General features: G+C 34.3%; 1 protein-coding gene and 1 non-coding gene across 29 annotated transcripts in view; one reads left to right on the top strand and one right to left on the bottom strand.

Moving 5' to 3' along the window:
- Positions 1 to 13911, top strand: part of RALYL (RALY RNA binding protein like) — a 652666-nt gene extending 638755 nt beyond the window's left edge. For all 28 annotated transcript variants that reach the window (XM_069466280.1, XM_069466285.1, XM_069466295.1 and 25 more), the window contains one exon: positions 12935 to 13911. In XM_069466280.1, coding sequence (XP_069322381.1) covers positions 12935 to 12952 — 18 coding nt within the window. In that variant the 3' untranslated portion in view covers positions 12953 to 13911. The remainder of the gene's footprint in view (positions 1 to 12934) is intronic.
- On the bottom strand, positions 10764 to 10867 carry LOC138382305 (small nucleolar RNA U13). Its single transcript, XR_011233391.1, has one exon. It is a non-coding gene; the product is annotated as a small nucleolar RNA U13 (small nucleolar RNA).
- Positions 13912 to 25146: the final 11235 nt, after the last annotated feature.

The raw sequence follows: 25146 nt of genomic DNA, 5'->3' as shown, positions 1-25146 counted from the left end.
CATCCACTTTTTTAGTGATGCTATAAAACTCTTGGACCGTAAGAACTTAACAGCTTAGAAGAAATGATCTAACATCAACAGAGGTACCTAAAACAGTCACACAAACATTCCACAATTAACTGCAGTGAGAGGTACCATGTATTATTATATGTAAATAAGACAGCATTCATATTTAAAGATGAAAAGTGTTACCATTAATGATTTCAAATGTTAAAGGTTTTAAAAGGTTATGAAGTAAAAAAAAAATTATAAGAAATAACTATGAATTCTACACAAAAATTAATGACTTGTCTAAAAATAATTTGAAAATACTCTTTTTTAAATCATGTGCATAGTTTCTTACCTCAGTACTTTACACCTCATTCCTTTGAAATTTATCTGTGTGCCAAAGAATCTATTTTTGTTCATGTAAAATATTTTTAATATCATCTGCTTTTAAAAATTGTTCTTAACATCTGCTATGAGAAAAATAATGTGGATTTAAATAGCTTGAAATGTTATGATAATTATGTGTAAAGTAATAACTGTGAGACAAGGCCCAATTATTCTTAAATTTTACCCAGAATTTTAAATGGTTTCAACGTTTAAGATGCATTTTATTTTCTGATCTTCATGGGCATGTTTGATCTCCAAATGGACTGAATCTAATCAACAAATAGGACATTTTTCTTTGAACTATCTCTGTAAACATAAAGAGAGTAACTACATCTGGAAATAGGTTGAAAAGTTTAGCCAGAGGGAATGACATCAGCAAGATGGCAGAATGGGAAGTCTCAGGCTTTGTCCCCCAATCTCCCAGAAAGTTTAACTAACAACAATCCATAGACTAGAACATTCGTTTGAAAATTTCAGCCATATAATTAATTTTTTTGCTCTGTGAGGTATAGTATTTTCTTATGGTATATAAAATGATGAAGTTGGTTATTTCTTTTTATAATCCAAATACGTCCAATCAATGAGACAATTGCATTAAAATAATTAATGACTGTTAGCTATTACTATTACTTTATAGGTAAAGTATAAAAAACACACTGTTTTCTTCTACTATATCCTCACAACACAGAACACTTCTGTGACCAAATGTGTGGGGGCTTTTCCCCACACACCAAGATATTCTCCAGTGGATACCAACTGGGTGTCCTATAGTTCAATTCAATTCACACTACCCACTTGGAGATAGCATCAGAACCCACAGATTAAGGATTCAGTCCCACAAGACTGCCCTCCACCCATTTCAGATGCTAATACAAGTCCCACGTCATTACCTGTACTTCCTTTTTCTTTTTTTTTTTCAGATTATTAGCGCTTTATTTTTTTTATTACAAAATTTTTATGGGGGTACAGACATTTGGGTTACATCTATTGCATTTGTACCACCCAAGTCAGAACCACAAGCATGCCCCTCCCAGACCATTACCTGTGCTTCTGACCTACTGGATGTAAATCAAAGTTCCCATGAACCTGCTCCTTCTGTTCAGTAATTTGCTAGGATGGTTCACAGAATTCAGGACTTATGTTTACCAGTTTATAATAAAGCACATTATGAAAGATGCAGATGAACAGCCAGATAAAGAGGAACATAGGGTGAGGTTTGGAAAGGTTTCAAGCACAGAAGCTTCAGTCCCAGTGGAGCTGAGATGTGCCATCCTTCCAGCGCATGGATGCTTTCGTCAAGTGGGAGCCTCAGCAAACCTCTTGTTCAAGAGTTTCATAGAGCATAATTTCCAGCACCCCTCACCTTCCTAGAGGTCAGTGCAGCTGAAAGTTCCAAGCCTCTAATCACCTGATCTTTCTTGTGACCAACTCCAACTTGAGGCTATCCAGGGACCCCACTCTAAGGCACCTCATTAGCATCAACTCCGGTGAGCTCAATGGGTTTGTTATGAATAACAAAATACATTTCCATCCCTTAGGAATTTCCAAGGGGTTTATGAGCTCTGTACAAAAACCAAATATTATAGCAAAAGATGCTCCTATCACCTCATTCAGGAAATTACAAGATATTTGGGTGCTCTGTGCTAAGAACCAGGGAGTAAGACACAAAATATATATTTCTTATTATGCAGAAGAAACAAAAATGACACAGAAATCCATTTCCAAAGAAGCATTGTCCATCATCCTTTAAAAAAAGGTTGATAATGTTTATTTAAAGTTTATTAAAGCTGTGTGCACACATATAAGTAAATATTTGCAATTCTTCTTCGTGACCCAGAATCTAATTCCCCGTGCTCTCTCACGTGCCTACATTGTTAGCAGAATAGAAAAGATCTCCAAAACAGTACAGTGCAGATCCCCAAAGCTGACTGGCTTGCCCAGCCCACTCCCTAACACTCATCTGCCAAAACTCTATTAATCAAAATACCATTCCCAAGGCCCAAATGAACAAAATCTGTTTAAAAGTAGCTGCTACTAAGGACCCACATTTTCAGCCCAAAGTTTTTTGGAAGAGCATGTTAATTGCTGACCTTCACACATGGGGTATCTGTTCTATGATGTTTATTTCAGGTTGAACATTTATTTAATGTGGCCCTCAAGTAAGAGCAGAATAATGTGATTCTGCGATAGATTTATTTTATCACCTTTAATAGGACCATGTTCAAGTGACTTTCTTTCCTTGTGCCTCAGACTTTCCATTAAGATGAGCATTTGTAAAATGCAGTAGAAATAATTTATAGTTTGAGATGTATGGTGCAGATGTGGGATATTCATATGTATTTGTGTGTGTGTTTGTGCCAAGTAATACCATATATTATTTATTGATCAAATAATGCCAGATGTAGATGATACAACAGAAAGCTAGGCAACCACAGTGCCCGAGTCTTGGGGATTACTGAAGTCAAATCCTGATGAACAGATGATGTCATAGCATTCTGTTCAGACCCATAAAGTGTGATTTATCAGAGGAATTAGAGTATAAAGGCAAAAACCTTTCAAATAAAGTTTGTTTTCTGATTTGGGAACAGATTTGTTTATAGAAATCTAGGAGAGAACTCAGTTTATATTGAATTATTTCAATAATTTATTAAATTCAAATGTTAAAATGCCCCAAGGTTTTATTTATTTTGATCCATACCAGTATAATCATATAACAAATACTGTTTCTAAATTCTCTGTTCTCATCTAACGAAAAAAGAAAAACACAGGTAAGTGAGCCTACTTTAAAAAGTAACTTGCAGAGGATATGACACGATCAGTCATATATAAGACAGATAAAGCCCAATTTTCAATTTCTTCTACATATGTTATAATTCTGGAAATTCTTTTATAATCTTGGAAATTGAAGGGACTACAAGATTCTGAAATATCTTCTGAATCATCCGGATTCTATTATACCCTGCATAATTTCAGTGTTAAGGGTATTTTGGTAATATTACAAAGCTTTAAGACTTAACATTTTTTTTAAATTAACTATGTTTCCCAAATATACTGATAAAAAAGTTTATAATAGGATAATAGCATAAGTATTTTTTAACCTTACTATTTCATTCACCTTCTCAGATTAATTATACTGTTTTAAAATTGAAGCTATTTTATCATATTCTAATTTTTTGAATGGTGTATACATAAATTTAATTAAATTAAATGAGAATTGTTAAATAACCATGACATTTCCCCTAGCCATTCAGAATGATCATTTCAAAAGGCTTTTAAAATTGTACCTCTAAAGCTGTCAATTCTAAATCACATTTTTCTGTTAGATATGAAATGATTTTTTAAATATTTCTACTTATGGTGCTAAAATTAATACCCCAAGGACCTATAGAAAGCAGTCAAATTTGTGAAATTTCAATGTTCATAATAATCTTAGCATTAATCAGCATTGGGCTTTTCTCACTGGAATTAACATAAGCAAGTTAGAGTACTGTCCTAAAATTATCATTATCATTTCCAGCATTGAGAGTAACTACTGGTTGTTAGACAGTATATAATTAGTATGAAAAATTAGGAATTGATGCATGATCAAACATAAATCACGTACCAAATAAAACTATGATAATTTATCAATTCAATTAGTTAAATAAGATTGTCAGTGATCCCAAAACACAATTATCATTATCTTCAGAAAGTATCAGAGCATAGTTTGGAAAAAAATAAGAGAAATGTTAATGTGTGTGTAACAGAACATCCAGGTTCTGGTAAGTCACATAATTTAGCAATGTGATTCTGTTTTTTTTTCAGTATTAAATTAATTGAATTTTTACCTAGACATTTAAATAAAATTATGTAGTCTACACTAGACAATTTTACTCTAAAGTTAATTTTTTTTCTTAATCAAATGTAGTTTTGTAACATTAAAGGTCTTTTTTAGACAGTTGCCAAAAGCCAGTTTTTAATTAAACTGGTTTTGAATTAGTTCAAAACAAGAAAAAAAATTTAGGCAGATCTGGAACAAATAAGGGAAAAGCAGGTGGAAGGTTACGTGCACATCCTAATATGTTCTCAGTAATTCCATCCCTTTTCTCCCACTCATCATAAGGGCACCAGTGTGTTTTCACATCCCAGTTAAGACCATTTGTGCTAAAGTTAGAGGTGTACCCAGTGTGCCTGCCTATTGTACTTCTTTCCACCATTGGGCAGAACAGAATATTAGGGAAAGCTCTAGTCTGGGTTTGATGTAGGCAAGACACTCGCTCCTGAGCCAAGAATTAATAAGTAATATGAAGATGATTCTAGCCCGACAAACTACCTCACTGGTTTGTAATGAAAATCAAATGAGAATATACATGTGGAGTATTTATAAACTTCCACACACTATACAAATAAGCGTTACTATGATGATTGTGACCCACATCCACAGGCTTAGCCTAGTTCCAGGTTCTAATAACCCAGGTGCAACCTCTAATAATAGAGACTGTGTGATCTCTCTTTGGAGCAAATTAAGAAAGACTTAGCTAAGTAATTCAGATGTCTCTGACTGTAAGACATTCTTGCTGTAAATATATTACAGTTGTCCTAGGCTTATTCTAATAACTGGATCCTGCCTTGTTCCTAGGAACAAATGTGGTCACAAAAAATAAAGTAATGAATGTCTTATACTTCAGATTCCTGTCTTAATATTCTGTCTAAAACCAACCCACTTCCCCCTGGAGTTCGTCTCTTCTGTCTCTGTCTCTTGCCATCTACTGCCATTGAAGTATCAGATATTTCAGTACCTCTCAAAGTCTGCCTGGCTGTCTGGCACCATACTCTCTAGGTTTGGCTTAATACATAGTTCAGCCATTCAGCTGATTTACACTCAATGTAACAAATTCTTTTCTAACCACGATTATCTAATGGAGCAAGCTACGTGGTGAGGGAAAGAGTTCTGTCTTCAGATAGTCAAGACAAAGCTACCTACTCATCAGCCATGATCACTATGAAAGGCACTGCTGCTTTGGTTGGGAGGTGAGACAAGATCACTCTACAATCCTACATCCCCTGCTTAACCGTTCTATGACTGTGGTTCTCTGATGCTTCTGGAGTTACAATAGAGAAAACAGTTACATGATTCCTGACATTCTTGTATCTTACCACACTAAAGCATTATTACTATAGTGAGTCCAAAAGAAAAGACACTCTTTGCCTCTTATTTGAAAATTATTTGTGATTTCAATTAAGTGAAACATACTCCAGAAACACAAATGATCTGTGTGTCTACATGTTGAAGCTATTACTGCACTAATGTCTTTGTTAAATATAGCAGTAATTAGACAGAGGAACTGATTTCATTAATTCTGAAAAAATGGGTTTTTTAAAATAACATATGGTAAGCCATGTCCCAACCCAAATATCCATAAAGGATATCATAGTTCTAATTATAATTTTTATGTTAGCACATTATGTTCACTTCAATATCAAAAATTCTTTGTATTGTATCTATAAATCAATCTTATACACTAAACTAAAACATGAATGATGCAAAAGTTTGACAGTTTCTTTGTAATATTTATAGGAAGATAGTTTATTTGGATTCAGTAAATAAAGTTAAATTATTTTCACATTAATTTTTTTCTTTTTCCTTTTATTTTTATGATTGTTTTATAATATTGTTTTATGTTTAGCTTCAGTTTTAGGAGAGAAATTAAAATATCTTAGCATACCACATGCAGTAACTTAAATTCTATGCTACTATTAAAAAAAATCATTGATTTTCTTGATCTTTTTATTTTTTGATTTGGTTATGGAATAACAAACCCCCCTGATTTGGATATTTGTGATCTACTATGGTATAAAACCTTGTTATTTTTTGGTCACATTTATTTCATGAATGTTGTGAAGCAGATAGAAAAATAGGATAAAGACATGAGAATTATTGGGCAGAACAATGGGTTTGGGTTAGGAATAAGGCGGGGCGGAAATAAATCTAAAAAACAGAAAGTGGAATGGAGACAGGATAAAAAGCAGTGAGCATGTCCCGAAGACAGTTTGTTGTCAAAAATCACTATAGATACTGTCAAGAATTAATCCAATTTAAATAAGCTTGGCAGTATTTAGGAGACCTAAACAGAAGAACTTTGCTTTTCTGCAATCAGACAGGTTCCAAAAAATAACTATCCAAGCTAGTAAGTTAACCAGCTGTGGTCTCAGGGATGCTGACAGAAGACAAGAAACTCCTGAGACAAGGCTTTGCTACTCATGGCAAAAGCAGTAGGAGGATCAGGATAGTTGCACTGGTTCCCTGAGCCTCAAGACACAAGTTCGAGATGGATGGCCAAGCAGAGTCTGCAAGCACGGTGCAGTGTACCACAGGAGAGGGGCCTTGAATTTAGCGAATCCAATTTTCGAGCAAGCAGTAAGCAAAGCGATTCTTTGTCCAGAAGAAGACAACATATATTTCAGAACTATACGGTACATTCCTGAGATGAGTTACCTCACTTCTCAGAATTACCAGAAAAAGAAATAATCCTGAGAAGTTTGGCTTTGGGGAAAGAACAATCAGGGTGCCGTGACATTAGCACACTAGGCAAGGTCTGCAGGAGGGCAAGAGGCACACAGAGAACTGCCTCTCAATAGCAAAATGAAGTGGTTCTCAAAGAGTGGGATGCACAGATCCACATCACTAGGAAAGTTGCTGGAAATGCAATTTCTTTGGCCTCACTTTAGACCTAGTGAGTCAGAAATTCTCCAATCTGAATTTAACAAGGCCACTTGGTGATTCTGAGGCCCACTAAAGTTTGAGAACCAAGAGTGCACTGGTAAGGATTCTTGAAAGTAGTCAGGATTCTGGGTCTAGTGAGGGCTTCCACCAACTTTCTGAACATATTCTCAACCTATCTGGGCCTTAGTACCTTTACCTGTAATAGGAGAGAGTTACATAATTTCTGATTCTAGTTCCTCAAACTCAGGAAAGTCCTGTGCACCTTAACATATAACTTTGTAAATGTTTCCTGTATTAAAGATCTTAAAATGCATATGGCAAATATTGGTAGAGCCAGGAAAGATCAGCTAGCAAGTAGGCAGGTCTGCAGGGTTTCATTGCCATCCTCCACAGTGCAGAGTCTGAGGCTAGACTTGCAGCTTCACAGAACTTGCTTGTCTACTTTAGACAAATGTGAAGAAAGCATTCTAGAATAGGCTGGTATACAAATTCAGATCTGTTTATCAATTTACAGCAGTATCTATAAAAGGGAAGCTAGCCTTATATCCTTTGGCTGGAGAATTTTTTTCCAATAGTCAAAGTGCTAGGAATTATAATTAGAAGTTTTCCTTGGAGAGCGTGGATTTAGAACAAGAGTGGACTGTGTGATTGGATGTTCTAAGATTACTAATGTGTCTGTGTCTTCAATAGGAATATACCTCTCATCGCAGGCCAGGTTCACTTCCAAGGCTTGGACACCTTCTCCTATGGGCAGTTCATAGGTGGGCACAATCAAGTTGCCCTCCAAAACGCTCTTATTTTTCTGTACTTTCAGTGCCAAACAAGTTGCTTTCAGATCAGCACATTCTTTCTTTGGCTGATTCAATAAGCTTCAGTTATGTTCTAGTCAATTCTCAAACACCTAGAAACCTTCTACTTCTCTTAAGTGACATTGCATAGTCTGTTCTCTGATCATTTAAGTCTTGATTTTAAAGTTAAATTTTCCACCGGGCGTGGTGGCTCACTCCTGTAATCCTAGCACTCTGGGAGGCTGAGGCGGGTGGATAGATCGAGGTCAGGAGTTCGAGACCAGCCTTAGCAAGAGCAAGACCCCATCTCTACTAAAAATAGAAAAAAATTATCTGGCCAACTAAAATATATATAGAAAAAATTAGCCGGGCATGGTGGCACATGCCTGTAGTCCCAGCTACTCGGGAGGCTGAGGCAGGAGGATTGCTTAAGCCCAGGAGTTTGAGGTTGGTGTGAGCTAAGCTGATGCCATGGCACTCACTCTAGCCCGGGCAACAGAGTGAGACTCTGTCTCAAAAAATAAATAAATAAATAAATAAATAAAGTTAAAATTTCAGAAGACAATCTGAGAGTCTTATATCCAAGGTTCTCATGGGTTACTACACTTTTGTTCTCTCATGTTTGCTGTCTCACCCTCCTGTGCCCTAAATGGCCATCAACTAAGGCACAGAGACTATTCAGCCTCCAAGAACTACATAATTGAGCAGTTGCCTTCATTTGTAGCCATTCCATATTACCCATTTTGGTTTTCATTCCATGAAAGTTTTTGTGATGTGATTCTTTTGGCCTAAAAGTATGATATAATTTTGTCCCCAAGAGTTTTTTAATAGAAGGTAAATTTTACCTTACAATGAACAATAGATGCTGGGAATTAGTTTATTATTAAAAAATAGAATCGAATTGTATCTTATTTATAATTAGGGATCATAAAAGCTAAATATATTCAGTCACATTGTCCATAAATAGTGAATGGCTGAACAATTACTCAAGAAATGTGGTCAATGATGACAACAAATACAGATAATTCTTGTTCATAAGACTCCACTTTTCTATAAAATATTATGCGGACTGTTTTAGCCACATAGTTTCTTTCACCTTTTTTGTAGTTGCTCCCTAAATATACAGATTATCTAGATTTCTCTGATTTCTTATTAGTTATAAATCTCAATTAGAAAAAAAGATAACCGAAGACTTTCTGCTACTAAAGAAGTCACAAGACATTTAAAAATATGATTTTTTTAGTATAGCTGTAAATAAAGTGTATTTATTTTATGTATTGCTGTACTTATTTTATTTCAAACAGATTAATGTTTGAGGTTTAAAATTAAATATGCTTGCCCTGTAGATTAATACTATCTTTTTTATCTTTGTCAAAGAGAAGTAAATTGCTTGGTTCAATACAATCCAGTCCCATCTGAGTAGCTCTCTTTGTTGTGTTTCAGAAATGGGAGAGATTGAGAGTTGAAAAAGCATTCATCATCAGGAGAATTTGTTTTAAAAGCATCCAAGCTCCCATACAGCCAGTAGATAAATTACCCACTATTCAAGAGGAGAGCACAATTAGTTTTACTTTATACTAAACCAATCAGCTCCTTAAGTGACTGTCTTTCTTGACAAAAACGCAGCAAGAGCAATGTCATTTGTCCCCTTTCCCAGGCCATTGCAAGTCAACAGCAAGCCTTTTCTCAGACTACAAGTTCTATGAAAAGCTTTGTAAATATGTTTTGCCTTTGTTTTTAGATAAGGAGAATCATATTCATGACTTGTACCATATAGTTAGTCTTACCTACTTCACAATGCAAAGTTAATGAAGCTTTTGTTTCATACCAGTGACAGGCAAATGCTTTGAAGCCTTATGGCAAGAAATAGGACCTTTAATAAATTATTTTTAAACCTGCCTTTCTTCTTCCTAGGATAATTATTTTTATGTAATCATTTACAATTAAGGAGGAAAGGAAAGGGTAAGAAAAAATTGTGCTGAGGATAATGAAATATTAAACCTGCAGGTTGTTTTTTTCTATTTAATAAAGTGAATAGTTGCCAAACAACCATTATCTCTTTTGAGACATGCAGGATGGTGTAAGGATATACTAAATTAATGTAATCTGCCATGACTTAACCTGGAAAATGTAACAATTAGTAAATTTTACATACATAGTTGCTACAAATTATGAAAATGTATTCAGCATTTTCCACTTATAATAAGAAAGCAATCAATGGAGGCCTTGGAGAACAGAGTACAATTGCAATCACATAAATAGCTTTATTTCCTTCCTGCACACAAGTGCTGTCAATCAAAACTCAAAAATTGCAACACATTATTTTTATATATCAGTATCAGTGTATAGGTCAGTTTCATTTTATTTCTTAAATTATTTATTCCCATATTGATAATTGATAACTTTTGGTATGTAAATACAGGTTATATACAAAACTTTCTTTACACTGTGCAAAAAGTGTCATGCCTATTTTGTAAAATTAGTTCAAAACTTTGTGCTTTACAGACTATTTGACTCTTCCCATGCATAAAAACACAGCCTGGAACTACATTAGGAACAAATTTGAACAATGTTTTCATGTTTAAAAATGCATATATGTGTGATAGGTATAGAGTATAGATTGGGTAAGGAGGAAAAGAAGAAAGAGAAAAGGAAAGAGGGAGTAGGGGAGAGAAACAAAAAGAGAGAAAGAAATAACAGTATCAAATTGTACTTGTGCTTTACTCATACTCATGGAAATTCCTTTCCTAGGAATATAAGGTTTTTTAATGCTTTTGACTGTAGAAAAGACTATTAAAATGTATATTTTATTTATTTTTAGTTAAGTTTGATTTATTGAAGTTTTTTCTTTTTTTGTTTCTTTTCTTCTTTTTCTTTCTTTTTTTTTTTTTTCTTCATGTCAGACAGGTAATGCGCCCACATGGTAACAAGGTTTCAGAGAGGCATATCTCACACATGAGCATGAAAACGCACTCAGCATACGTAAGAACCATGAAAGGGTCTGATTTATTAAAGTTTTAAAATAAAAAGTTTAGGCATTTATTATGAGAATTATATTTCTAAGTATAGCAAGTTTTACAAAGTAGTTCTCAGAGTCCTTTGTCCCAGATTAGTTAATTAAATGCATTAAAATATTGTAAATGGATTGGTAAATTTAGGATTATATTTTCTTAGAGTGGGAGCTTGTACCGTGGGTAAGAAAGAATTCTCAACTCAAAGATTAGGATAGGTTTTGAAGCAAGTTTATTTTACTTTCCAAGAGAGGAAAGGGCACGGCATGAAAGAAAGAAGTACCAGCCCTGAGGATAAGCGGCTTGGGCTTTTATTGGGGTTATAAAGGATAAAAAAAAAAAAAAAGTAGTTGCTGCAAAATGATAACAGGAGGCTGCTGTGTTTGTTCTTTTTCTCTGCTAGGTTGGCTTTATGCGTCTCCTCAGAATGTGGTCTGGCAGATGTGGGGGAGGACTGTACCCTTTCTTTCTGCTCAGTACTCTTCAAGTGCTATTAAAACAAACTCTTAAAGACAAGTTAAGCCATAGGGGGTTAAGCAAACAAAGGGGCATTGTATGTAGAGATTTTTTTTCTCTCTTAGATGGTTTATTAGTAATGTTGTCTTTTCATATTTGATATCTTGTTTTTAAGTACTTCATTTGTCTGGTTTAACAAAAATGTCCCACTGAAAATGAAAAATTTCTTAAAACCTAATAAATTAAATGTATCAATATGAGGACCCAACGTTTTCCCAGACTTTCCAATATCATCCACAAACATAGTAAGATTTCAAATCATAAAACTGAAATCCTATGTCTCAATCAATTTTTTAATGATATATTCTAAACTAAAATCGTAAGACTGTCACTTTAGTAAGCTAAGTTCTCTTAAATAACAAAAGAACTTAAGGTAACAAATGTTCGTAGATTTTTTTCTTAACACAAAAATAGTACTATGGTTTTTGTTCTTTTAAATATTTTATATTTAATTTTAAATGTTCCTGGAATTAAAAGGTGTACTCACTAAAGAGGACAGTATCCCCATTAACTGAAATTATTTAAATGTATGTATTCATGCATGTGAAAGATGCCAAGCATGAAGAAAGAGAAATTATTACCCGGGTTCACTGGGTTCCTTTCAATCAGGAATCCTGGCCAGGTGTGAGATCTGGGCTACAGACATCCAGAGCCATCCTCACCACCTACCTGCCATTCAGTCTCTCATGATCTTTATATCATGGATTTCAAAACTTTAATAAAAGGTCAAGTTACCTAATTCTCTGTCTATGCATAGGAAATTAACATGTCTCATCCATATACATAGATTTGCCATCTAACTCCAAAGACCTTTGAAATTGATGGGATAACAATAGGTGTAATTATATTTTCTATCTAAATAGACGGGTCTGGAACGTGATAGGACTCTAATATAAATAAATGAGTTTCCCTGTTGATGGACTCCTGCATTATTTTATCTTCATATTCATATTTCTGTTCTCAATTCAATGCTTTAACCAATTGAATTTTGTCTCCTATATGATGTTTCAGACTCATGATTGCACCATGAAGTCTTCCACATTTCTTATTTACTTCTTTTACAACCATGATCGTATAACTCTGGTCATATCTGTATTGATTTTTTTCCTCCTAACCCAGATGCACAAGGCTTAGGACTGCACTGTTCAAAGCCTCTTAGAAGGGGAAAAATATCCTAGGCTCACTCACTCTTGTTAGGGGCAGCAAACATTCATGAGCAATTCAAATCTCTTTACCTAGGCTAGAACTTCAGTTGGTTCCCCTCTGACTTGGACAAGAGCTCAAGTTGAAAAATAATTGCTGATCTCAGCCACTGAATTAGCTAGATTAAAAAACATCATAGCATGCTATAAATGTAAATAATTTTAGAGTTGCCTAGAACAAAGGATTTAAGAACCTACCATCAAAAATATTTGTTCTAACATTTCCTTTATCCTTTTCTTGATTTAACCTTAAAATGTAACTAACATCTGGCTTATCTGTGCTATCAACAATGAAACACAAATCTCTGTATTTTAACATATTTTCTTTTCTTTTCTCAGTTTCTACAGATAAAGTGATCTGAAGTAATGCCTGATGCCGCAAAGCTGAAAAGAGAAACTGTGACAACCCCCAGAAATGTGAAAGGAGGTTTCTTACTGGATAGCAGCATCTTTGGTTCAATTTATATAAAAACCCAAATAAATAAAATGGACAGTATTGCTCAATTTTAGAAATTCCATTTCTTCTATGTTCTAAGCTGTACAATTGTCAGGTTTTTATGGTTTAAATTGTAAATGTGTTTTCCCCTTTGCTAATTATGTTTTTTTTTTAAGTCTTAAAATGTGAAAGACATTTATGAATGGTAAGGGAGACACTATATACAAATGTATATTTGTAAAAGCTATTTTTATGATTAGCATGTTTCACTGTTGATCATATATAAAGTCAGGTGATACTGCAGTTCTATGTTTAAAGCTTATTTCCAACAATGTCATGTAAGAGAAGACACATCTTATGCTAGTTTTTATAATTTATTTTTAATTTATAGTTTAAAGTATTTCAGATCGTAAGGATAAAATACTTGAAAGAGTTATATTTCTGCCCTCTATAAGCACCATTTTTATTAATAAAGAATGCAAATATTTCAGATATGTTACAGTAGTTAAAGGACTGTTGGTTTGACCTGTGATTAAGTTGAGCATGCTCCACTCTACTGAGCTAAAGTGATCCAAATATTACCTAATACTTCAGTCTGGGTGGGAGATTCCTTGGACAAATTTTAATGTTCTTATAGGTGAGAAGTAGATTGCCAAGGAAAAGATTGTCTTGTCTTTGGATCCAAAAGTTTAAATTAGTGCATACATCACTTCATTTCCTCTCCTATTCCTAGGAATTCTCCACTCCCAAGTATTGCAAGTGTTTTCCAGATGCCCTTAGCTGTTGTCTTGTGCTGTGGAAATGGAAGAAACCATCTTCACAGGCTGTAGGAGAATTCAGCATATAATTTCTTAATAAATATTGTTTCTTTTAAAACAAAGTTGGTGGTATCTTTCCTTTGGAGTACACTTAGTTTTAATATTCAATTTGAACTTTTTCACTGTAGTGCCACAAAATCAATTCAATAATGAAAGTAGCATAACTTTACTAAAGTGTATATTGTATGTTCTATATGCTCACACTCTTCTCGGAGCAAACTATATTCTATGACATATTTATTTGTCATGTAAAGGAAAACCAGATGGCCTTTAATCCTTGACAAAAGTAACATTCCAGTTTACATTTCCAGAAGGTATATTTTTCCTCCAAATACAGAATTTTAAGAAAATGTTTCAGTATAGAAAACAAAACTACTTCATCAGGAGGTACTAATATTTATGCTCTGCCAGATTAAAAGTCTGTAGCTAAATGACCGCAAGTTCCTCATTAAAGAGCAGAGAGACATGTAATTGTCACCAAGAACACTTAGTGGGATAAAGCCCTTTCTCCTTCAAAGAAATTGAAGAGAGTCTAAAATCACCTTGGTATGTTTTCCCTTAATTTTCTATTTAATTTCCTTAAGGTAATTTATCCTATCTCTGTCTTTCAAATATAAGTTAATGAAATATCATACAATTTCATCCAACAAAGTGTATCAAAAACTAAAATTCTTGGAAAAAAAGAATTACAGCTCTGTCATTAAAGAAAATAAATAAACTACATTTTACTATTTAAAGTGTTTAGAAACTTGCACAATAGAACCTAGGATCTGAATCAAGAATGTACTTCCCTTTTTAGGGAATGCAAAAACTATAGTGTAGTACACTGTCAACTATTTTTGATGGCCATAATGGGTATGGAAGAATTTGTGATTGCCAGTGACTGGACTCTGAAACTGAAAAGAACCTGATTATATTTCTCTATGGGAATAAAACCAGCATAGTGATTTCTTGGATTGATATCAAATAGATAAATTTGCTGGGAATAATCCAATGTTCCAGAGAGAAATGTTGGTGGCACTGTGTATTTGGAAATTATATATGTTAATATTTTTCCCAATTTGTCATTTGTCCTCACAGTATTCAATAAATAGTGTGATATTTATAATCCAGCATTATCATAAATTATTGAGAGTATCATACTTTCCCTGATGGTCATAAACGATTCTCAAAATAAGATGAATAATTAAAATGTATACAAAAAATTCCTTGTTATTGGACTTAATTTTCTCCACATAGGCTTTGAAGTATGAAACCATGGGTCCTTCCCTTTATTTACTGCTAATTCCTGGTTTAAGAATTTCTTTTGATGACAAAAATGGAAGAAAATATATACCAAATCAACAAACAGTATAGATGATTTGGGATTATAACCCCTGATGGCTTAGTTTAACAATTTAAAGCTTTGAAGTTCTGACGAGGGGCATGTGAACTTCTTCGAACTCCAAATAATGCCAGTCTCATAAAACAATACTAAGGGAAAAGAAAAAGGGGCATTACTCACTGCATTCAATGCAAGAAAATTGTGGGAAATTAGGCCCACTGCTTGAAGTTAGGTAAACTGGTCACTTGGGCAACCCGAAAAGGGAAAATACCAATTTTGCTTCCATCTTCTTCCTCAAAAGAATAGTTGGTCAAGCAGAAATGCACAACTAAATGAATTAAGATAGAAATGAAGCAGAAGATAGGCCAAGAAGAAACACTTTTAAATCAGTTAAAAGTTCAGAGGACAGAAGTCACAAATGTGAATCCCTACAAAGGCCTGATAAGAAATATAAATGAAAGAGACAGCCCTGAAGTTAGCAGACATTAAATGCAACTCTGCTGATAAGGAGACAACCATCTCTCAGGTCTGGCTGGCTACCTGATTCACAAATGCAGACCTGGACTGGCCAGGTTTCCTGATTTTCGAAGAGAAAGTAGACATTCTGAGTTCAAAATCAGATATTCTCTTTTGTTTCTTTTGTTTTATTCTAATGTGAATCTGAAGGTGAATGAACAACAACAGTTCATTTCATACTGAAGAAAGATGTTACAATGTAAGTTGCTTTTAAAACAAGAATATTTGTACTTAAATTAATATTTTATCTTATTCTAGAAGAGGAAGTTAGTTCAGTAAAGCAAGAAACAGATTATTAGAAAGGATGAGATCATTTTTTGTTTGAACATGATGTGGATTGGATTATTGACCTCCAAAGCCCCAAAAAATAGGAAGAAACACTGTCAGGCTTAATTAGAAGTTTTTTAAAATTTTTAAATATCCAATAAAAGTAAAAACTTATATAGCTTTGTTATATAAAATAGTGATTGAAAAATATATAATGAAAAAATATCCCTTTAATAAAAGTAATATAACTAGTTAAAATATCTAGGAATATACTCAATAAGAAATGCATAAACCTACACAGCGTACTCTACAATGTTATTTATAGATATAAAAGATATTAATATATGAATAGATATAAGATGTATCTAGATGACAAGTTTGAAGTTAAAAACATGCCAACTCTTTGTGCATTAATTCAGTATACATTTTCCTCTAAACCTCAAATATCTCTTTTACTCTCTTAGCTTTTAATGCTATTTTATATGCTGATGAGTCCAAAATGTATACTCATAGCCCTGCCCTCTCTTATTCTACAGCCAACTTCTCACTGGACAATTTAATTTGGATGTGTCACAGAATCTCAAACTTAACTCTTATTTTTCCACCCAAAATAGATTCTATCTCTAGAGTTTCTATCTCTAGAAATAGTACTTCTATCCACTCATTCACCAAATCAAGAAATCTAGGAATCATCATGAATTTCTTCTCTCTCTCTTCTCACTTCTAGTTTACCATATTTTGTTGCTTCTACCCCCATATTCACCTTGAATCCATCTACTTTTCTTAATTTTATATCAAATACTATGTAAATCACCTCCTAATTTATCTCCTTGTTTCCACTCTACCTGTAGCTCCAACCTGAGTCATCTTTTCAAAATGTTAATGTAAAATTTAAATTGCTACATGTTTATTTGAAAACTTAACAGCAGCCCAATGCTAAATCCAAAGAGTAAATCCAAAGCCCTTGTCATTGCCCATAAGGCTCTGAATGTCTAGCCTTGCTGATTTCTCCTACCTCTTCTGCCTGTTCCTTGAATTTACTGGACTCTTTTGTACCTTAGGCCTTTGCCTCTGTTAATCCCATATCTAGAATGCTTTCCCTCCATCTCTTCATAAGGCCAGCATGCACTCATTTATCAGTTCCTGGATTAAGAGTTAGTACCATTCTGAAGTAGATCTTCCCCACCCTCTGCTCCGACCCCATCATTCTTCATGAAAACACCTTGATTTCTTATGTTATGGAACTTTCTGATTTATAATTTATGTACTTATTTATCACTGTACTTCCTGTCTTTCTGATTAAATTATAAGTCTTGAGAAAACTGAGGTTTTAGTCTGTTTCCTTCATCATCCAGCATCTAGCTCAGTGCCCTACATGTACTAGGAAAGGAATAATAATATCAATGAAATTTGTATTTTACTGGAACTCTTACTCTAAATTCTATGTGGACAAGTAGTAATTAAAATAAATAAAAGTAATAACATATGAAAGAATTAAAAACAATAAAGTAGGGAGACTATCCCATCCCATTACACTAATGATTAAACCAGAAAGTTAAAAACTTAAAAAAAAAGAAAATGAAGAAGAATGTCAGATCTTTGAACAGAATGGATTGCTTTGGAAAGATCCCTTTATATATAAGAAAATATTTAATGAAAGCATTTCTGAAATACTTAAATAATATTATATTTAATACTTTTATTAAATAGTACCCCAATGAAAATGGTATAATATTTAATAAATAAATCTGGGACAATTATTCAGATACTTTTTAAAAATATATAAAACATAATACCACTCCTTATGTTACTTATAATAAATGAAAGATTTATTTTTAGAGTTAATATTTTAATCAAATTTTAAAAATACCTTGTCTAAGGTCATAACTAACACTAGACAAAGAGCTTTCTGTGCATAAAAGCAATAAGAATTCACAAGGGAAGATTTTATTACAAAAGATTTTAATATCTACACATCAATAATATCAAACAAACAAATAAATCTCAACTTTAAAACTTTTAAGATTAATAACCTTAATTTATAAAAAGATCAAAATGATAAAAAAGAAAACCTTCCAGCACATCAATAGATACCTGCACAGATGGCATACACAGACAATTTGTATAACCTGATAGTCTGTCTTTGTTGAACACCAGCTAGAGACACTGATGTTGTTTAAGGTCACCAGGATACTGATCTCTCCTGGAAGAGATTATAGCCTTGCTAATGATGTATTATATTTGGCTCAGGAAACAGAAAAGCTGAATATTTGTCTCCATAATCTTATAGAAAAGTTGTTAGTGTAGATTCTTTAGGAGTGGTGATGTAATCCTGAGTATAACAGAAATTGGTGAAATGATAAGTCCACTTCTTTCTCACCTCTGAGAAAACCCTACAATCATCAGTGAGTCCCACAAGAGATGAGGATTAATGAGAAAGTTGCACAGAGATACAGTTCATCTGCTTCTTCTCTGTGTTGCCATCTCTTTCTGATAAATTCTGCATCCTTGGCCAGATTGCGCCTTTATAGCAATATATTTATGTGATCTCTTTTGACTAATCCATAATGCAATTGCAATACTGCAATGACTAAGCAGCTAATAAACGTATGATTGCAAATGAAAGTAACATTGAGTTTCTATGTTATGCCTATTAAAATAGCAAATAATAAAGTATAATAATATTTAATTATGAATGTTTAGGATGCAGTGGGTTAAGCTCTAAATTCTTATATTTAAGCACTCCCATAAAATGTTAGTGGGAGTATTAACTGGCAAACTTTCTAGAAATGAATTTGACAATATATTTCAGTATGTTTCGAGAGCATTAACAAATGGTTTAGCCATTGCTGCCCCAGTGCCATGCTGGCCCCGGTGACAATGGACTTCAGACCAACACCTAGGGATGCAGACTCCAGGCCCTCCCCAGAAGACACAGTCAACAAGTCCACTCAAGTGGATCTGGGCTCTGGGCCTTCCCCCTTGCTGACCCAAGAATCAGGTCAGCCAACTCAAGAATTCCAGGAGCAAGGCCCCTTGTGGACCACACCAGATGGCCTGTCCAGAATCTCTGGATGGGATGATCTTTGAAGGGCTTTCCCATACAAAACCAGTCTGCAAAGCTTGGAAGAAGCATCTTCTTCAAATATGCAGCTACAAGGAAGATCAAGAACAATCAAGGAAACATGAAATTACCAAAGGGACAAAATAAAGTACCAGGACCTGATTCTAAAGAAATAGAGATGTAGGAAATGTTGGACTGTTGCTCCATAGATTAATACTACTATATAGAGACAGAAATGATTTCAGCAGTTTTGCAGGACTTTGCCCTGAAGGAATATGTGAACGTGTTAGTTCACATACCAAAAGCTGCCTCACCTCAGGAGGGCATCTCACAGGTCAGTGGCAGCTGCTTTCCAAGGTGATGTTGCATCTCACACTTGTGGCTTTTGTCTGTTTTGTATGACAAAGCAAGTTTGCACGGAGCCACAAGATGAGAGCTGACCAAAGAGTGCCCACCTGACAGACAGACACCTGCAGCCAAAAACAATTAGCCTAAGGGACAGTTCCTGCTTCACTCCTGACTACCTGTCCCAATCCACAAAAACTAGATAAAGAAATATAGAGCCACTATATTTCTGTTTATCCTTTCTGCTAAAGTGATAGCTTTGTCTTAGAACTTAGAAGTTTGTCTTAGAAAGATTTTGAAATGGTTTCCTCACATAGATAGAGTTAATTAAGGGATCTCTAGAAGCTTTTTGGGAGACTTTTAACCTAAAACGAACTACCTGTTATTATGTGAATCTGTTACCCCTGGCAACCGATCACTGTACCTATAAATACTGATGTGAAACTTTACTTGTGGCCTCACAGCTCATGGGAATGCTGTGGGGCCTCCTGAGCCCCCACCTTTCATAAATCTATACTTTATAAAACTGTACTTTCATCTCTGTGTATTCTTTTATTTCTATATTTTATGATTTTCTATTATTTTCTTATCCTTTGCAATGACCTCTGCCTAAGGGACCCAATTTTTTGCTGGGAGCATAGCTAACTCCCCGCAAATGATGTAAGAACTGTCGGACAAAGAATTGAAAATGATTGTTGTTAGGATGCTCAGCAAACGTCAAGGAAATACAGGGAAACAGTTCAATGAAATTAGAAAAACAATATAAAACCAGAATGAGGAATTTAACAGAGAGATTGAAATTATATTTTTAAAAAATCAAATAGAAATTTTAGAGCTAAAAAATATAATGAACAAAATAATGTAAAAGATATAATGTATGAGATTACCTTTGCCTTATAAAGAAAAATAAGACATTGAGAAAAGATTGCGGGATTGTAAATAATTTTTCCTCCATCTTTACACTTTTCTGCACTTTGAATATATTGTTCAAGTCTTGGTAACTGAGAGATGGTGTCATTGTTTACAGAAATGCATGAATCAAGAAGATATTAGGAGCAGGATAATGTATCTAATTTTTAATACGGTGGGTTTTAGAGAACATCAACATATCCAATGTGAAATTTTGTAACATAATATGTACTAAATATCATGAAAATGACCAAGACTGAAAGTTTTGTTTTGTTTTGGAAGTCATCCACAGAGACATCATGGAAGCTGAAGTAATGAACAAAAATTTCAATGAATTGGGAACAGAGAAGGCCACAGGACTGATCTCTTGAACTTCTTTCTTATTGGCAAGAATGGAGAAGGCAGGCCGGGCGCGGTGGCTCACGCCTGTAATCCTAGCACTCTGGGAGGCCGAGGCGGGTGGATTGCTCAAGGTCAGGAGTTCGAGACCAGCCTGAGCGAGACCCCGTCTCTACTAAAAATAGAAAGACATTATATGGACAACTAAAAAAAAAAAAAATCTATATAGAAAAAATTAGCCGGGCATAGTGGCGCATGCCTGTAGTCCCAGCTACTCGGGAGGCTGAGGCAGTAGGATCGCTTAAGCCGAGGAGTCTGAGGTTGCTGTGAGCTAAGCTGACGCCACGGCACTCACTCTAGCCTGGGCAACAAAGTGAGACTCTGTCTCAACAAAAAAAAAAAAAAAAAAAAAAAAAAAAAAAAAAAAAAAAAAAAAAAAAAAAAAGAATGGAGAAGGCAGAGAAATTGGTGATCAAAATGAGGGAGAAGAAGATGATCCTGCAGTACCCTTACTACATGTATTTGTGGTACATGTTTTATTGAACCAAAATTCTTTGTAATAAACCCAAAGATTGTCATTTTATATTAATAACATCAAATTAACTGGGATAAGCAATCTATCAGAAAGAGTATTAGACGGGTCTTGCAGGAGCATACTTTAACAGCTTATTATGAGTTATTATAAATATTCCTAAGCTTTGAGGATGAAGGCCTCCCCATTAGGGATATAGCAAAGAGTATTTCCCAATTAGTATAGATAGTCTCATGGTTTGAATGCATGTGTCCCTCCAAAATTCATATGTTGGAACCTAAACCTTAAGGTGGTGATATTAAGAGGTGGGGCCTTTTGAAAAGTGATTGAGTCATGAGGGCTGTGCCTGCATGAATGGAATTAATGCCTGTACAAAACAGCCTTCAGAAACTGCCTGGCCCTTTCAGCTCTTCTGCCATGTGAGGGCACAGCAATCATCCCTTTTGCCCTTCCACCTTCTACTGTATGAGGCTGAAGCACCATATTGGAAGCAGAGACATCCCTTTCTCAGACACCGCATTTGCCAGTGCCTTGATCTAATACTTCTCAGCCTCCAGACATGTAAAAGCCAAATTTCTGTTGTTTATAAATTACCCAGTCTTAGGTATTTTGTTATAGCAGCACAAATGGACTAAGACAGAAATCAATCAACCACTTACCCATCAGTTCACACCCTCTCTTGGATGATCCATTTTAACTCTCAAATCTCAGACCTCAATTCCCTATTTGTTTTTTCTGAATCCACAAAGGTTTTTTTTATTTATTTCAAAATGTTAAATGGGTACAAATATATTTTTAATATGGCTTGAGTCAAAGCTATAAATTTGCCATCACCCAAATAGTGTTCATTGTACCCGTTAGGCGGGGTTTTGCCCCTTTGCTCCTCACCCCTCCTCCCTACTTGATTTCCAATGACTTTTACTTCCCTCTGTGCACTTGCGTGCCCATGGGTGTGTTCCAATTTATTAGAGAGAATTCTTATTTATTAATTTCCCTTTGGAAGCTATTCAACACTCAGGGTTGACCTTGAGTAAAAAAGAAAAAAAAAAAAAAAGATTTCATTTCAATGATGTTAGGGCTGATTTAAGGGGTGAAAGAAAAGGTCAAGAGAATAAGGCAAAAATCCATAAAGTATGCTAAATTTATTTATTGGAAACGGATAAAATTTTATTTACTGTGGCTTCTGGAGAGAAGACTGTATGTAGTTACAAGAATTACTTTGGCCTCCTCTTGGATCCAGTAATACCAGTAATAAATGGGGGAGGGAGTGTAATCCTGCTAATTCAAAACTGTTCTGTCCATGGAGTACTTAAACAAGGGTTCAACCTCCAAATATCCTCCCCACCCTTATTAATTCACCTTCACATTAAAACACACACATACACACACAATTGTGTCAAAGAAATCTTTAATGATCATCTATTAGAAAATGTTCAACATTTTTAGTCTCTTCCACCTATAACCCCATACAACCTAGAGGATCTAGTCTATAGCTAAAACCAACTTTCTAAAAGATATACCTTCCTTGCCTATTTTCATTATTAGTGAAATACCAAATAACCTGAAATCTGCTCAAAATATGTCTTCTCAATATGATCATGCTCACAACTTTGTCCCATGCCCCAATAATCTAATGCATAGCTCCTTTTCAAGTTGAGGCTGAAAGCCTTTGTAAAAGCCATTCATAGTGTCCACAGTCTTCTGACTCCTTGCTGTGTAACATTACTACTATTTGAGCCTGATGAATTTTAAAAGTTTAGAAACAACAGTCCTATTCAAAGCCACTCATTCTTTTCAACTTCACTTCTGTCTGATTGACACCAAAAAAAACAAAAAGAGCATTTTTCTAAGATTAGTATGCTGTCACTTTTCTTTTCCAGTAAAAGAAACTTTGATGTAAAAATTTTCTCTGGAATTATAATTTCTCTATATACATTGTATTCTGTTTATTTATTTTTAGATATCTTAAAAATTCTATTTTTAGCCTTATGTTTGGGAGAAAACATTATTAACTTTTTAATGATTTTTTGTCTGTCAGGCTTTAACGCTAAAAGTACTTATTCTTTAAACAAATAGAAAAAAATATGTAGCCATTGTGATTGTCTTTTGATGATTTATCCTAAGTCTACGTAGAAGATTGTTTTTCTCTTTAGCTTTCCTCAATTATTTTTGTTAATGCATTAAATTCCTTTTTGACACTGTAGGATTCAAAGAAATTCAAGTAAGATTAGTTCATTGTGGTTAATACAAAAAACTCTATCTCCTAAATAGTGTCAAAACTATTATCAAAACCCCCCAAAAACCACAGGCATTTTTACTGACTTTTATTCATTTTGATACTTTCTCTTTTGTCTTGCTCTACTCACTAGCAATGCAGTGAAAGTACCTCAGCCTGACATATAAAAAGGCCTTTTAGTATTGATATTTCAGTACAGCATCCTTCATTTATTTATCTGCAGCCTTCTCTATTAAATGCAATACAGATTCTTACCATGTAAATCTCTCTAATGCACAGATATAATCACATCACTTTCTTTGTTTAAAAAAAAAAACACATTTTAAAATCTGGATGGCTGGCCATTACCAAAATGCTCAACCCAGCATTTAAGGTCCAAACTAATCCAGAATCAACATGCACATTTGGAATTCTCTTTTCCTACTTCCCTTAATGTAGACAAAATGTTAGCAAAAACAAGCATACTGTAGTCTTTCATTTCAGTATAATTAAATAAATATTTAACATATTTATAGAATATTTATTATTGTTTATGCACTATTCTGGCTAAACCTTCTCTCCCTGCTCTGAAGCTGCCAGTGCCCTCATCCCTCCTCTCTCATTTGTATTTAGTAAAACTTTGTATGTGTGTGTTCATTTACATACAACTCATTGCATTTAGATTTAAGGTGATCACTTTATAATTGTTTGTTCCTTCATTCATTTACCAAACACATCATGTGAACATAAATGAAGAGTAAGACAAAATTTGAATTTTGAAGAATTCACAATCTAAGGAGGCCGACAGAAACATAAACTACTGAATAAAATACTGTTGTGCTTTTCTGCTTATCTGCAGAACGAGTGCAACCTCACTCCGGTGAGTGACCCACACAGGCAGGACATGCATCACCCAGAGGGAAGACTGCGCGCCGTCTGGCTCCCAGCATCAGTAGTCATCTCTTGGTCAGGCTCTTCTGTGTAGTCACTGACTTGAAACAAGTCCTGAGATGCCGTGTCAACTCTCCATTAGGGCTCCATTCTCATTCTCTTCCTTTATAGCTAGTTTAAGCACAATCTCTCTATGTGACTTCACTTTTAAGGCTGATGAAAGTTGCCTTTCATGCCTGATTCAGACCACTCATAGAAATACAGACCCAATGAACAATACTTGAATTATCAAAAATCTGTTCATAACCTCAATATTGTGACTATACAAAATGTTTCTAATACTACATCATATCAAATTTTATCAGCTTGTTCATGTCATTAGTAAAGCTCATTTACCACATACAAGGAACTAGATTAGGTACTTATTCCATTGTATTATAGAATCAGCAAAACTTGACTTTTTAGAAAAGTGTGGATAACTGTGAAAAATTAAATTTCCTCTTTCACATATGCCAACTGAATTGTAATTTTTATTTTTTGTATGTAATTTAAATAGAGAAATTAGGCTTGGGTCAATGAGCATTTATTCAATATCTGTTGCATGCAAATCCCTAGCCAATGGAAGAAAACTGAAAAACAATTCAAAGAAGAATTCAAGCTATAGCCTCAAGCAAAAACAAAATAAATAAGAGGAGCTTTTTTCTTATTTTGCTTGTAGGAAAAAAAGAAAAAGAAAAAGGGCTCTCCTTTCTGTGCCTGAGAAGTAGAAGAGCTAAGGATATAAATGTTTGATAACCTGAAATAAATATGTCAGGAAAGAAATCTAACTTCTACCTTAAAGCAAAAGAGCAGTTAAAAGAGATATGACCTAGTGTGAATCCTCACGCTAGAAAAA

Source organism: Eulemur rufifrons, chromosome 3 (genome assembly GCF_041146395.1).
Source record: "Eulemur rufifrons isolate Redbay chromosome 3, OSU_ERuf_1, whole genome shotgun sequence".
In the NCBI taxonomy this organism is placed as follows: Eukaryota; Metazoa; Chordata; class Mammalia; order Primates; family Lemuridae; genus Eulemur; species Eulemur rufifrons.
The sequence above is the reverse complement of the archived record's forward strand: the minus strand, read 5'-3'. Positions and strand labels throughout refer to the sequence as shown.